General features: G+C 31.1%; 1 protein-coding gene across 1 annotated transcript; it reads right to left on the bottom strand.

The window, feature by feature from the left end:
- Positions 1–3,467: 3,467 nt before the first annotated feature.
- On the bottom strand, positions 3,468–7,507 carry LOC132632350 (calmodulin). The gene is made up of 4 exons (XM_060348249.1): positions 7,296–7,507; positions 4,902–5,059; positions 3,969–4,049; positions 3,468–3,837 (listed from the first exon to the last, which is right to left on the bottom strand). Exons 1-4 carry the CDS (start codon positions 7,369–7,371, stop codon positions 3,703–3,705), a joined length of 450 nt encoding a protein of 149 aa, XP_060204232.1. The 5' UTR covers positions 7,372–7,507; the 3' UTR covers positions 3,468–3,702.
- Between the last annotated feature and the right edge of the window lie 9,115 nt (positions 7,508–16,622).

The following is a 16,622-nucleotide window of genomic DNA, read 5'->3' as shown; positions in this document are numbered from 1 at the left end:
TTGTCCATTTTTGAGACAGTTGTTTAATAATTGGTCCTCATTTTATTTTGCTTGCAATTTGTAAATAGTTTAAAGATTTTTTTTTTGAGCAAATAACTTTTTTTTTTTTCAGAAAACGTTGGACAATGGTCTAAAAATTTGTCAGTTATTGTAAACTTTAATTAGACCACAATTAAAAGTTTTGTTTGTAAGGTTAAACAATATACATATGAGTAAACATTAGACCCGAATTTGCGTAAAACAATAATTTGGGTAAAGCATTATGCTAATAAAAAAAAATTAAAACTTAAATTTCAAATAAACTTTTGTTATATTTTGTCACATTCATTTTTCTTAAAGCTCTATTTAAATTCTTGCTGTATATATTGAAATATGGTCAGTAATCTAGTATCAATATATCTTATTTGTTTCGTACTTGTCAGTTGAACACTCATTCAGATTTTGCCACAAACTTTTCTTACCATAGTGAGACCAGAAAAGGAGGATTAAATCTTCTAATATAGCATCATCATCATCATTTATTTTGCTCTATATTTGCTCAATTCCTTTCAATGCTAATAAATGAATTAGATGTAGGTTGAGTTCGATCATTTATTTCTTTTATTTGGTAAAATCATGAAGTCAATTTTTTTTTTTTTTTTTTGTTGGTAAAATCATAAAATAACCGCAAAGACCAAACTAAATCGGTAAAACCGACCAAATCAAAATCAGAAAATTTTATCCTGAAATGGTTTTGTTTAATTTGATTTATCCTGTAATGGTTTTGTTTGATTTTCAAATTAAGAAACCGTTTTAGTTGATTTAGTTTCCTTAAGCAAAAATGAACTCAAACCGTACCACGAACATCCCTAAACTGAAGAGTTTATACCAGTCTCTGTAAGACTACTGGCCAGTTGGAAAAGTCAATACCCTTATCTTACTGGACCAGATTCAGGAAAGGCATTGCGCTAATACTGGACGTGTCAAAACTAAGCCCATATCTTTCGAACTAGGGGTTTACATAATAAATCGACAAATAACACTAAACTGATAAATTGAATTAAATAGAGAAAAAAATTCGATTAGTGGTTAGATTTGCTATTGAAAAAAAAAAATTCGATCATAATTGGTTTGGTTTGGTTAAGTTTTACCTAAAAAAAAAAGTCAAACCGAACCAAATCAACCCGACATTACGTGTATTCGATTTTTAAAATATTTTATACATAAAAATATTTATTAGTAAATATTTCTTAAATTCATAGTTTTTTGTCTTTTATCATATTATTTTAAGCTTGAACTTAGAATTTTGAATGCTAATACTCCCTCCGTTTCAATTTATATGAACTCATTTGACTGGGTACGACATTTAAGAAAGAGGGAAGACTTTTGAAACTTGTGGTTCAAAATAAGTTTTGAAAATTTGTGTGGCTGTAAATCATTCATAAAGTGAATTTGTTTCCAAATTAGGAAAGAGGTCATTTATTTTGGCACGGACTAAAAAAGAAATAGGTTCAAACAAATTGAAACAGAGGGAGTAAGTTTTATATCCCTATCCCATAGATGTTACTCCCTCCAGATAAAAAAAAGTGTCCACTTAGCCTTTTTTTCTTGGATAAAAAAAAGAGTCCACTTAGCAAATCAAGAAAGAGTTAACCTTGTTTTTCCATATTTGCCCCTATTAAGTGTTATATGATCAAATCTCAAAGCCCATTTAATTAGGGGTAGTTTAGTCAAGTTACTTACTTTGTCTAGGAGTTACTATTTTCTTAAGGGGTGTGCAAATGACTAAGTGAGCTCTTTTTTTTATCCGGAAGGAGTAGTAACTTAAATAAAGTCCAAATCAAAACCAACTCAACACTAATGCTAACAAAAGAAATTCAATTCTAACACTAGGAATGGCAGTAATGTTGGTTATCTATTCTTTAGTTTTGCATAATTGGTTTAGAGCGTAAAAATACACAGCTTAATTTTTTTTCTTTATCATGTAATTAATACTTATTAGCCGTACTTATTTTAGCATAACTTAGTATTTACATTAAAGTCATTTTCTTTATGACTTATTAATTAGCAATACTTATTTTAACCGTTTTTATTATCGTTTTTGTTGAATATTTTAATACGATGTCATCACCCATCTCACATTTTGTGTTATTTTCTTAAGAATCACCTTAGTTATATAGTTGTAGCTTACTAGGACTAAAGAAATATTTGACGTAAAAGTCATAAGTTTTGTATGAAGATTTTTTCGGGAAAAAAACCCGAAAAAACCAAATAACCCGAGAAAACACGAAAAAACCGAATAACCCGAGAAACCCCGAAGTTGAAAAACCCGAGTTTTATTGGTTTGGTTTGATTTATAAAGTTAAAAACTCGAGCAATTGGTTTGATTTGGTATTTAAAAATCCGAACCAACCCGATCCATGTACACCCCTACTTCGAACCTTGTTGCCAACCAGGGGCGGAGGGAGGAAGGAGGTTCATCTGAACCCCCTTTGCCGGAAAATTACACTATTTATATATGATTAAAATTATTTTTATGTATATATATAGACGTTGAACCCCCTTTGACTTCTTCATGTATTTACTTTTTTATATTTTAAACCCCTTTGGTGAAATCCTAACTTCGCCACTGTGCTCAACTATTCAATACTCTGCTTCTTCTTATTTCCTTTGACGGGATCATTTGCACTTTTGTCCCTTTTTTGTGCTGTTCTTTAATTTATGTCCCTCAAGGCAAATTATTTTTTCATGAGGTATGAGTTCTTATTTTCGCATCATAATATCCACAAGTTATGTGTTGCTCCCTTAAAAGAACTCCTGCCTCGTTAGGCATAAGTTCGATTTTGAAGGGTAAAAATTAAAGACCTGTCCATTTTGAGGAACAAAAATTAAAAACCAAACCATTTGTAGGACAAACCGTGCAATTAAAGTTCTACGCCGTACCTGATTGGTGGTGAAAAAGATAATGAACTTCTAGTTAATATTCTTTACACCACATTTTGTTTAACTTGAAAGTTGCAAGGATGTATGTGTAACCACCAAGAGTGAGTTTCAGTCTTACAGTACTGATGAAAATCTCACACAACTGGTGTAAATATTTTTTTATGACTCCCTTCTCTTTTATGGACACAAAAAAATATGAATTGAATTCTATGTTCGCCTTCTCCTTTCTTTCTCCAAGGTAAAGAGATAAAAACTTTTCTTTCATATATTATACACTGCATTTTCATTCTTGATCAAGCAGATATATACTCTACAATTGGAGTACCAAGAGGGGATACAAAGATAGTCCCCAACTTCCAAGGCGGTAACTATACAAGAGAGAAATCCAACAATTTCAGGTCGCAGCTTTAGGAAATAGCAGTTGACCTTCCTTTCAGTGATAGGAGTGAAAACCAGAAACAAAGGGGAAAAACAGTTAAAAAGTGACAGAGTGAACACACAACACTGCAGTCTGGAAAGAAATCAAGGCAACAACTAACAAGATATTGCCAATGAACTATCCAATTTCTCCTTTTCTTTTACCCTCTGGATGGGCAAAGGACTATAGCTGTATACACCAGTAGTCCAGAAGTTAAAAAGATAAAAACTGAAAGGAGTCTAGATGCTAGTAAAAGCACATACGACACAGTTGTTTAACAGAACAGAATATAAACTGCCAGCTAGAAGTTGTAACTGAGTGACCATCACAAAATACACAGTAGATAAGAGAATCTTAAGCCATCACTTGGCAAGCATCATGCGGACAAACTCCTCGTAATTAACTTGCCCATCACCATCAATATCTGCCTCTCGGATCATCTCATCCACCTCTTCATCAGTCAGCTTCTCTCCGAGGTTTGTCATTACATGACGAAGCTGAAATGTAAAATGCAGACATAAGAAGCTAAAAATTGGCTGCCCTACCAGCTAACGAAAAACAACTAGCATGTTAAATTACAGTTTCCTCATAATTACTTGCAGAAAATAAGTTTTCTACAGAAAGGTACCTCAGCAGCAGAGATAAAGCCATTCTGATCTTTATCAAAAACCTTGAAAGCTTCTTTCAGTTCCTCCTCAGAATCGGTGTCCTGAACAAGGATAGTACAAATTATGTTTCATCATGAAAGAGGTAAAAGCTAGTACATTCTTTTCCAAGTATAAGATCTTATTATTTGAAGAGAGGACAACTAGAATTGGCAATAAATAATGTATTTGACAAGCAACGAAGAAAGCATATTTTCGTCCTCCTTCATGACTGTATAAGATCCAACGGGGAAACATTAATGAAATGCGAAAAGAACGAAAGTAAGAATTAACCAATAATTGACCCCTTGACGATTATACTACTCATGATTGTAACTTGGATATTACATAGTCCTCTGCATGTCAAGAACCACTTTTCCTATTAGGACATGTTAGTTGTAAAACCTATTTACAAACAAATCTTGTCAAAATGTTTCATCAGTGCATGCAGAACTTAGAGCAAGGCTTTTCTTGAATGGTTTGAAAGAATCTAGGAACTGTCCCATATCATTGCATACTCAATATTTGATCCAAAGATCACCACCACAAAAGTCATCCACAATATTTCAAAGTTGAAATACGATAATATTCTAAACTTAACATGTCTGCATGTTATCAAGTTGATACGTGACCAGTACAAGTATATGAAGTTGGACACACCACAACAGTCACTAATCACAGAAAAATTGACAAATAAAAATCAGTGGGGACTAAAATATGAATACAAATTGTTATATGCAGTAGGCTTCACAACTTCAAGAAACCAAAAAAGGATTTGTAACACAACAGCAAAGTTGCCGTCAACACTAGTCAAATCAGTCCAAATTGTCTATAACAAAACCTGAAGTGAAACAACATCTCAAATATCTCAATAAAGCCAATTGTAACATAATATAAAATAGCTAAAACTCCTATACCTTCATCTTACGTGCCATCAGATTCAAGAACTCTGGAAAATCAATAGTTCCATTCTGATCAGCATCAACTTCGCTGATCATATCCTGCAGTTCAGCTTCAGTGGGATTCTGACCAAGTGATCTCATCACTGTTCCCAACTCCTTGGTAGTAATACAGCCTATAGAGGCATATTTCAGATCACAACTAGAGCTTTGATTTTGCTCATGGATTATTAACAATAGAGAGCACTCCTCAGCAGAATATAAAATGAAGAATCTAAACAGGGACTTCAAGGAGCAAACAGAGCGCAAACTTCTAGCCAAACATATTGCACTAGCTTTTACCTTTCTATGAATTTGAAACAACTCCGAATACCAAAAATTAGGTATATAGGCAGACCGGGGGCGAATTTACTATGTAAATTATGGTGCCCATGGTTTCCCGTAAAACTAGGTATTTATGTGTACATTTTCTAGGATTGATATAATACTACCTGGTGGCACTGATGCTTCAACAGTGCTGAATGGTGCAGTAGGTTGATTGTTGAATTATTTACCTAGAGGATTAGGGATCAATTCCCTCTTAATTTCTAGTGGTGCACCCATTTTCTGGAAATCCTAGAGTCACTTCTCAGGCAGACCCTAGTCCGCTATCAAAAACATGGATAGAATTACAACAGCTTAGTAGCTAGGCACTTCAATAGATTGTATAGGAGTACTAAAAAGGTAAAAACAAGTAATGAAGGACATCCACAAATACAAGATGCTATCAACAATCAATCAAATGCTATCATGCAAACTACAAATTAAACAGAGTTGAAGTACGATAGAATTTGCCACATGTGAGACACAATTTTCATATGCATCACCTTAGGCACCTCCGTCATCCCAGTAAGTTAGTTCCATTAATGACAACTCTACAAATTTTTTTAAAAAAAGGGAAAATTTCAGAAATCTCCCCTCACGTTTTGCTTTGTTTCACTGACATCCCCTCATGTTTGAAATATTACGACTATCTCCCTTATTTTAACTTTTTATGTAACAACTCCTTTATTTATTTATTATTAATAAAACATAACATATGTGGACTGATTTGTCCTCCGTAAGATCATGCTTTTTTGATTAATTATTAATTTATGAATTCACCTTTAAAAAGTTATTTCTTAGGAATGGATATCATGGGATGTTCACCAGCACGTCCTAACGTTTGAGCTTTTTTGTTTCTTCATGTTTTAACTTTTTAGATAAAGTATCTTGCCAACTACCCTGTGATTGATTAAGAAAAAATAGAAAAATTCTGAAACTAAATTTTCTATATTAAAAATATAATTATCTTATTGCAAGCAAAATCCAACAACACGTGTTAGATAAGTTTTTGATAAAAAAAAGTCTTTAAAATGATGAAGCAGTATAGAAACCTTTACCTCTTAATCCCAATTCGTCAAATCCAGTCCATCAGAATACTACTTAGAGCCCGTTTGGATTGGCTTATAAGTTGCTTATAAGCTGTTTTCAGTTTTTTTGAGTGTTTGGCTGACCAGCTTAAAGTCATTTTGTGTTTAAAATAAGCTCAAAAAAATAATTGGGCCCATTTGACTTAGCTTATCTAAAGCAGCTTATAAGCTTATAAGCCAAAAATAAAATAAAAATTAGACTACCCCAACTTATTTTTTTTAGCTTATAAGTTGTTTGCAGCTTATAGGCATAAGCCTATCCAAACAGGCTCTTAATTGTTAGAAGCAAAAACACGAGGAGTACTTGACATACTTACAAATTTTTAGCTTATAAGTTGTTTGAGAAGACTGAAGAGCACTTTGGCATATTTTTGTTTTCAGTTTATCGGAAATGAGATATTAATAAAATAATAATTAATCCAAAGAGCATGATCTTATGGAGGGCAAATCAGTCCATGAATGTTTTTTTTTTCATTAGTAATTAATAGAATAAAATAAGGGAGGTAGCCGTAATATTACAAACGTGAGAAAGGTCAGTGAAACGAAGCAAAACTTGAGGGGAGGCTCTGAAATTTTCCCCAAAAAAAAGTTGAATCTACGACACTTAAGACTCTAGTCCTACAACACTTTCAACTAGTATTAAACAATCTACAGATCCTAGTTCCCAAGCATTCTCCCTTCCTCTTTTTATTTTTGCAACTATTACTAGAACAACAAAACCAAATAAATTAATTAACCGGCGTAATTTAGGTTTTCAATAGTAATATCTAACACTTGAACAGTAAAATTGCGTTAAAAGTAAGTCAACCAAATAAAAAGCGTAGCCAAACCCTTAGATCTACTCCAAAACCACAAATCAGATAAAATGTCATAAAACAACATTTCCGTCTCAAAAAATACACTGTAAAATTAGAATTAAAAAAAAAAAAAAAAAAAAAAAAAGGAAAAACTATTATTTTACCATCGCCATCTTTGTCGAAAAGGCTAAAAGCTTCCTTAAACTCAGCGATCTGTTCCTCAGTAAGCTGCTCTGCCATTTTTCTCTCTCTTTTTTTAATCACAATTTCAAAACTGTAAGAACCCTATGTGCGAGTTTTTTGCTTTTTAATTCGCGTTTTGAGACTTAAGCTGGATATTTAAAGAAGGGGAAAACGAGTAGAAATATCTTAGACTCGCCGATAAATGAGGTCTCCTTGAAATATTGTGGAAATATCGTACCGTAAAAATTCCACACAAATGGGCCCTGAATTCGAGGACGCGTCATTTTGAACACTTTTACTTTCTTTTTTTTCCCTTTTTGTTTTTGAAAATTTGAAAAAATTTACTAAAACAAGGCAAAAAAATTAAATCTTCAAGGAAGAATATAATGAGCTAGTAATGTCTTGATCTTTTTATTACCATGCGAAACAAGTTTAATCACCATATTAGCGTGCCTAAAAATGTCAAAATATAAAGAAGTTTTGATTCGTAAAACTTCCTTTTATGAACAAAAATTTAGCTATTTAAGTTCAACGATATTTATTGGTAGGTTCATATGTTCTTTTAATTATATGGTATGGAATCAACTAACTCGACTACTTAAGATTCGCCTCGCATAGGCTGTCACGAAAAGTTACCTACCTAGAAAATTTAAAGAAGAAATAAGTTTTGAATCCTAAGACTTCCTTTGTAAATAATATTAGTGATGTAGATTGAAGAAATCTATTGAAGGTTCATATCTTTTTTTAATCATGTGGTATTCGAAATTCACTTATTTGACTAATCAAGATGACTCGCATGGACCAATCAAGAAAAAGCTCATTACGATAAATTTTCATTCTCCTGACTTGTACTCGAAATATCTAATTAAGATTGGAGGAATTCCATTAATTCCACCACATACTTGGGTGGTTATAGCATGTTCCTAGATATTACACACTTACGTTCATTAGATATAAAGTTTGATTCTTGTTACAACGTGAAACAAGTTTAAATATCATGCTTTTTGTTTACATAAAAAATTTAAAATGAAAATAAATTTCTAATACTAAGACTACCTAAGCAAAAATTTGACATATATTGCGAAACCTACTGGTAGATTCCTTAAATTATACTATTTCATTAGATACAATCTTTAATTCTGACTTTTGATTCAAACATTGATATTCTTTTCCACAACTTCAAGTCATTCATAAGGAACTTTAAATCCTTTTAGAACTAATCATTTACGATTTGATTAACGGAAATTGCTATAGAAATGGCACACACGTTCTTAGCTTTATAAAACAACTAGTGAAATTGACCGCGCTTCGCGTGATTATTTCGTGAAAAATATCAATTAATAGATAAATACTTTTAGCTAAAAATCAAGTGATGAAAGAAGAAGGAAAAAAAATCCACTGGAGCTATTATTAATCCTATATATAAAAATCCGTCTATTAATATCATATTAACAAAATCAGGCAAGGAAAATTCTAAGAGAAAACATAAAATTTATTGCCTGTATCCATTTTTATATGAGCCAAGTTCCAAAAAATTGGAAAACTCAGTTGTTCGGCATATATAGGCAGAGCATCACTATTCATACTCTAAAATTCTACCAAATGTGCTATGAAGAGATTCGGTGACACTCTGTAGAAGTCGTAACCCGTAATTTCCTAAATAAAGGCAAAAAGAAAATAAAGAGAACTAAAGAAAAAAGAGTTATTCAATTTTATTTTTCCATTACTAAAATTTTACTTTGATTTCTGAATTTTAAAAGAAGATAAAGTCCAAAGAAAATTATTTTTAAAAACTCTATCGTTTTTATATAATATCTTTTCCCTTCTAAAGTAAATATATTTTTGATTATATTTCTCAAAAAACAAATTTTCTATAATTTTATAGGCATTTAAATAAATAATATTTTGATGTGCATTTAGTATTTATTGATTTTCTTTCTTTTGTTGGAAGTTTGTACATAAATGCTCATAAGATGTGATTTTTGTATTTCATTCCTCTATTATAGCTTGATTTTTATTTTTCAAATTTTCTTCTTTATTTTCTTTTTCTTCCCCCATCACCTACACGATTTTTCTTTGCCTGTTCCCTCCTTTTTTTTTTCCCCATTCATTTATTCCTTTCATTTGATTCTCTCCTTCTTTCTCGACCCGTAATTTTTATCTTATTCCAGATATTTAAAATTTGTTATTCCTTCTGAAATATTTGAAAATGCATTTCTTTCTTCAAATAGCTTCTTTAGCATTTGGACGCCTCCTTTCATGTATAGACATTTTAGCTGTCATTAATTTTTTCCAGAAATCAGTTCCTTTATTTTCATTTTAGAACCATAAAATAGGTTTAACCTATATAATAAAGACACCATAAAAATTATGTTAGATAAGTATACAATTAGTAGATCTTCACAACATTGTAATATAGATTACGACTATGAATATGAATAGGGTATAAGAGGTAAGAAAATGCATCATAATAACATATTTCAAATTCTTCACGTACCAATCTCCCCACACTTTTATTAAAAATAAAAAAGTTTCTCCACGAGGCATAATAAAATTTATCAAAATCCAAGGAATATTATATTCATAGAGACAGAAACGTTACCACTATTCGAAAACATAGGAAGAAAAAAGAAAAAAGAGGAGATAATTGAAGAAAGCCTTTTTTTTCTTTTTTGAATCCTTACTTGTGAAGAAAATTAATAAAGATAGATGACAAAAGTATAAAACTAATTGACCTTCATTTTTTTCCACATGAAATTAAATCTGTTGACGAAGACTTTATTTTGATCAACCACTTCATCCAAAAGATAATGACGTATCAATTATCATTATTCCTGATAGACTTCGATGTTCTCTAAGTCGCAATTGCTCCAAATAATGTCAATTAGAAATGCCTCAATGATATACTCATAAACAAAATACACCAATCTACCTGCAGAAAACACAACCAAAATCAATACAAATAAATTAAAAAGAGAAAGAAAACATTACAAATTTAAAAACACACTAATCAAAATTAAAGCAATTCAAGCAACAACAACAAAAAAAAAAAAAAAAAGAAGAAGAAAATAATGCTCCACAAACATCGTTCAAAAAAAAATTCAAGAAGAAGAGAAAAGCAAAAATGAAAAATACAAACATTACAACTTGGAGCCTTAGTCTAAACATACATTAAGTAGGCGTTTGGACATGAGATTAATCAGCGTTTGGATATGCGATTTCGTCTCTGATTTCATCTCATGAGATGAAATCCCAAATCATCCAAACAACCAAGATTTGGGATTTGAAATCATGATTTCAAAAAATATAAATGTAAAATTTGACTCATACGTTTATATTTTGTAAAAAAAGACTCATATGTTGGTAGATATATTTACCAATCATGTTTATCAACCATTTGTATTAAATATTAATCTGCAAGTTGGTAAAATATATTTACCAATCATGTTTACCATGTGGGAGGATTATATTAAAGAGTAGTTACATTACTATTCATGTTAAATTTTCCTTTTTATTGAACTAAAGTTTTATCAATTGATGTTGTATTTTTTAGAAAGACCTTCTAGTAGCGTATTAGTTTTATTATGAACTATGATTTACTCATTTGGTAAGATTGTATAAGAATTGAGAAAATTTTTATGGTTTTCACAACTTGTGGGGTTTTATATTTATAAAAAAACTGTAACTTAACAAATCTAAATTGCATGTCCAAACATGATTTCATCTCATGATCATGTCATACAGCTCCTTAAATTTCAAATCCCATCTAAGATAGAGAAAGTAGGAAAGGAGAAGAGAAATCACCAATAAAGTAGTTGAAGAAGGCTAGAAGTCTGAAAATGAAAATAGTAGGAAACTGCTAATAGATGATATCGTAACGTGGGGAGGGGGAAAGGTGGAAGAACACATTAATGCAAATTAAGATATCTACTAAAGAAGACAATTATGGTGGGAGGTGAAAAATTGACTATTTGAATATTAAAATTGGGCAAATTTAAAAATAAAATAATTAGATAATGGAAGGAGACATAGGCGAAAAAAAGAAAAAAAAAAGGAGAAAGATGGTAAGCATAATATATAAATTTATTAAGCAAGCTAAGCTTTTGACTGTTACAACATTTAAGGGGAGAAACCGTAGAGATGGGAGAATAAATATCTCCAGTGTGCTACAATACTTTCACTGAGAATGGTTTCTTATTTTGGGTGAAAGGTCGATCCTAAATCAAAGTCATAATGGATTCCTATTACAAAACGGTTTTATTGCAAAGAGATTTATCACTAACTATTGCTTTTGAAAATTATTTAATGATATAAATATATATAGTAGAACAGCCACGTCCTCCCCATTTAATTATGCACTATTTTTTCCTCATTTGATAATATAATTATTTAGCCACTTTTAAATTTTTAATAATAAGTTAAATAGAAATATTAGGAGAAAAAGGTAAACAAACCACACAAAAAAAAAATAGCAATGATAATCATAAAAAAATGCCATATCACCTTATCTATCTATCTAGCTTTATTATATATAGAGATAGAAATAGAGATTTAAAGACACTTTCAATTGTAAAATATTCATACTTATTTGAAAGAATTTTAGTGGGACCTTTTCAATGACGTGAACCGTGAGTGGTGACCACCACTTCCCTTGGCTTTTCCCAAACATAGTACAAATAATCAAATACTCTTATTAGGGTTTGTTCCTTTCAAGTTTTCATCCAATTACCTAGCAAATGATCCTCAAATTTTCGTTAGAGTATTATATATTTAAGGAAATGATATCTTTCAATTTGAATAGAAGAAATAACATTTTCAAATCTTTTATGCATTATTTTTCAGATCTCAAAATTTCTTGTAAAAAGAACAGAAAACTAAAATTATTTTTTAAGTGGGCTACAAAACCATTTCTCTCATGATTATATATTTTGGGTTTCAGCAATTTCCCTTCAACTGCTTTTTTTCTTTCTTCTTTCCTCTTTTCCTTTTTCTCTTTTTTCACCTTGGTTTTGTACTCGTTGGTCACTTCTGATCTCTTGTTCACTGTTTGGGTTTCTCTCTCCCTCATGGCCGGAGTCAGAATCAAAACTTTATGCGCTCTAAATTTTAAAATAGCGATATTCGGTGTTAGTAGTTATTAGTTTTGAATTTAATTTTAGTATATATTTAGTAGGCGTTTGGCCATGGAAATCAAAAACAATTTCACTTTTTTTGGAATTCTGGAGTTGGAGTTGTGTTTGGTCATATTTTTTGCAAATAGTATTTTTTTATTTTTGTTGAAATGTGCTTGTTTTAGTTGTGAAAATCTTGAAAAACAAGTTTTTTTTTTTTTTTTTCAAATTTCAAATACATGGCCAAACACTAATTTTTTAAAAAGGTGAAAAAGAATTTTGAAAAAAAAGTGAATAATTCTTATGATCAAACTGGTCCTAGTGAACTTTTTAATAAGTAGGGTTTGAACTAAAGACTGAATTTGATCGAATCGTACGTTGACTTCTAACTTCTTCCCCTGCTCTCCCTCTAGAGTTGTGTTTGTGTCTGTGCGGGGATGAGTAGTCTATTTCTTTGTTTGTACCCTAGGAGTCAAAAATTCAAATAAAGAGATTCAAAAAGAAATTCTTATATCAAAAAAATTCAACAACTTATATATATGTAGAAAAAATATTTTTATCCTATTTACATAGAAATATAATTTTCAACGAAGGGAAGTCGATTGAACCCCTTTGCACCCTTGTGATTAGAATGTAGAATGAGTGCGCCCAAGATTTTGATATTTGAAAAAGTTATTGACACTTGATAATCACTCTAAATCAAGTAATTTGACCCTTTTAGAGTCTTAGATTAAGGTAAGAATACATAATAATTTACATTAGTTAGATGATACAAATTTAATTAAAAAAACGTATGCTTATTCATACTCGGTGTTTACGTCAAACTCTATTAATTGATCAAGGTTAAGTAAAACTTGAGGTGAAATGCACATAAATCAATTAATTATGATTAGTTGTAAGATTAGTATTATTTTCATTCCCAGTAGGATCAGTATTATTTTCGTCATTTCTATTTTAATATTCTTGTATTTCTTATCCTAGTTTGCTATTACTGCTTTTTGTCGCTTCTGCTTTAGTTTTCGTACTATCCTAACATTATTGCTGCTTGTGTTTCTGTATTACCGTCTCTTTGTTTTACTTGAGCTGAGGGTCTGTCGGAAACAGTCTGCATACACTCTACCCCCAGATTTCATTTGCGGAATTATACTGAGTATGTTGTTGTTGTTGTTGTTATGTGATAAAAATGTAGGTAGAAGAACATGTCTTTGATTCGTTGATTTGATGTTATATTGGGCGTGAATATTTTTATTTTATTTTTGGCATAGATTAGATGTAATTAAATGGGAATACGTATAAGCGGACCTTCCAGGGCTTTCTTCTTTCCGGTAGCATGATGATTTAATTGTGGAGATCATTTCTGACTTGCCTTCAAAGTTGGATTTATGCCTAAATTTTATAAAACTTGGTTCCAACATCAAAAGATCTCTACACTACTCATCTATTCATCATCATGCAAGTCATCATTTCCTACAAAATCTCCATAAATAAAACGTTTATTCAAATTTAACTAATTTAAAATCAAACACATGTTTGCACTATTTTCCAAATATCCCATCTTAATCCAATAAAACAAACGTCCACTAAACCAATAAGATAAAACTGCATTGGAATTGAACTATTTGTCACAACCTTGCAGGTAGAGGACTGGTAAGAGCTATATTGAAACGAATACGTAACTTAAATGACCTAAAAAGTGGACGGAGGTATCAAAATAACGCAACAAAAAGAAAAAGTTATCTAACTAATCTTTGCGCACTAAATTAGTGCACAAAAGGTCTTTTATAAAAAAAACCACACTTGTGTAATTTCAAACTTTTGAAATTAAACTTTTTTTCCATACTTTGACCAAATATTAGTCATGCTTCAAAATGTCGGAATATTAATATTTTATATAGAACCTGATATCTTTTTCTGCGAATAATAATGTAGGCTCAATACATCAAGTATACGTAAACGTTTGGATCGTCGTTTTAGGGGTTGTAAAGTACTCCGAAGTAAGTTTTGTTTGTTTGGAAGCTTGTTATCTTTAGGTTTAAGTGTTTTATTTTATAAGGTTTTGATTTAAGCATTTTATATTTAGTCAAGGCATTACTTTATTTCGAATATGTCGAGATTTTTTTCATAATTAATTTAGAACGTCGCACGAGTTATTAATAAACAATAATAACGACTAAGATAACTAATTATCAATAAGAAAATAATATCAGTAAAAATATAATATTAACATAAAATGTATAATTTATTTACGTATACACAATCTACATCCCCTTTCTTCCTTAGGTCCCACATGTGGGAGCCTTTAGAGTAATCCTAGGCCTAAGGCGATCCACACCACACCCACCACCCTCACCATCATCTTCATCCCCCCTCTTCCTCTTAATAATTGGATGATCTATGTTATGATAATCCATCCTTCCTGTCACACCCCATTTTAACCCGGATTGGATTTAAGGGAGTATGACGTATTGATGATTCCTATATTGCTTTGTTTTTTAAGGAGTCGCCACCTAATTAATTTAATGGTGAATTAGGACACCTAAATATTAACTAAGGGAAAGTTAAACTAAACCTCAATTAATAGTCTGCTTAACCAGTGTGATTCTAGGTAAGAGCTCTATATTATCCTAAAGGGAAGGGGTTAGGCATCCTTTAGAATCCGTTAACTTACGGTTATCCGACCAAACTTAGGTTAATTAATTAAGACGAGATACAAGGTTCAAATTTTAAAATGACTTGCATGTATAGCTTGGATCTTAAAAGAAAGTAATGTTAGTTAAGATTTATAAAAAAAAAAAAAAGATAATTTGCACAAAGAAGACTTTAAATGCTAATTAAAACAAGACTTATAAATATTACTTAGATTTTAAATGAAAGCAATAAATAATGCTCTTTAAAATAATACTTGTAAAAGTATAATAGCTTGCATAAAAGAGGATTTTTAAATGCTATTTGAAATAAAACTTAAATATTACCAAGACTTTATATGACAATATAATAAATGCTATTCAAGATAAGACTTATATGAGATTAGGACATTTTGCTTAGAAATAATAGCTTTTGGGAAAAAGGATTTGACAATTTTAAATTTTGAATAAATTATATTATAGGAATGTAGCAATATAGAAAAATCTAGATTTATAAATAGGATGCAAAATATATTATATTAAATATGCTTAAAAATATGCATGAAACGTTTCAACTTGAATAAATTTCCTATAAAATATATTTGAGTTTGTAGTGACATATTAATGACGTCTCGATACGATAAAAAGATATATAGTCGTGCCATTTTTTTGTAAATCAGTCATCCTGAACAAAATATAAATATTAAGCGTTATAAATAGTTTTAATGTAAAAGAAAAGAAGATAATAAGATTTATGGAGTTGATGGATAGTCTTCCTTAAACTAACTACCCACTATTAAGACTAAACCTACTAATTTCACTAAGGTTTAGATCTAAATCATCAAATGTTAGTTCATGCAATACAAATTAAATACATAAAAATAACAAAATAGAGAAATGAATAAATTAAATGGGCCCAGCCCATTTCAAGGCTACTATGATCAGATTGCCGTTGGGCTCCAGCCCAGAAACTTCATTGTAGTGATGTGGGTTGCTGCTATTATATGGGCCAAAGCCCAAATATTTTGTTTTTTCTTTTGGCCCAGCATTTTATTTGCCACGGACAGAGCTGATGCGAGGGGGACTTCGTTGGGCTTTTAGCCCAACACCGAATGCAAAGGGAGACAAGTCCCTCGGACTCATATACGATGGTCATGCAAAAAGAACGAAAGGAAAAGAATTAGTATCTAATCAACAGATAAAGTTAAACATATAAAAAATACAAATTCAAAACAGTATACATACACCCATATATACACCATTCAGCCATTATATACTTATGACATGGAAAACGGGGCAACACTCAAAACACAGGCAGAAATCAAACAATGCAATATTCATCATAATTAAGCATGTACAAAGCTCGGCCAAACAGATAGCCCATGAGTAATTAAGTTCGACGACGTAAGCTTCACGGGCAATTGATGAGCAAGGTTAGGTGTTGAGGAGTAGGCTGTTGTTTGGGTGGTTGAACCAGTGTTTGGCGTGCCTAAGGAAGGAGTGGCGTCTCCCATTGCTGGATTTCAAGGGCTGCTTCAGTCCCTTTTTTAAAAAAAAAAAAACCGTAGTTGGA

Source organism: Lycium barbarum, chromosome 3, assembly GCF_019175385.1.
Source record: "Lycium barbarum isolate Lr01 chromosome 3, ASM1917538v2, whole genome shotgun sequence".
NCBI classification, from domain to species: domain Eukaryota; kingdom Viridiplantae; phylum Streptophyta; class Magnoliopsida; order Solanales; family Solanaceae; genus Lycium; species Lycium barbarum.
The sequence above is the reverse complement of the archived record's forward strand: the minus strand, read 5'-3'. Positions and strand labels throughout refer to the sequence as shown.

Coding starts and splice junctions, on each gene's coding strand:
- LOC132632350 (XM_060348249.1), bottom strand. CDS start 7,371: ATGGCAGAGCAGCTTACTGAGGAACAGATCGCTGAGTTTAAGGAAGCT. Junction 5,060..7,295: donor TTTCGACAAAGATGGCGATG/GTAAAATAATAG, acceptor ATGCCTCTATAG/GCTGTATTACTACCAAGGAG. Junction 3,838..3,968: donor GCTTTATCTCTGCTGCTGAG/GTACCTTTCTGT, acceptor TTTACATTTCAG/CTTCGTCATGTAATGACAAA.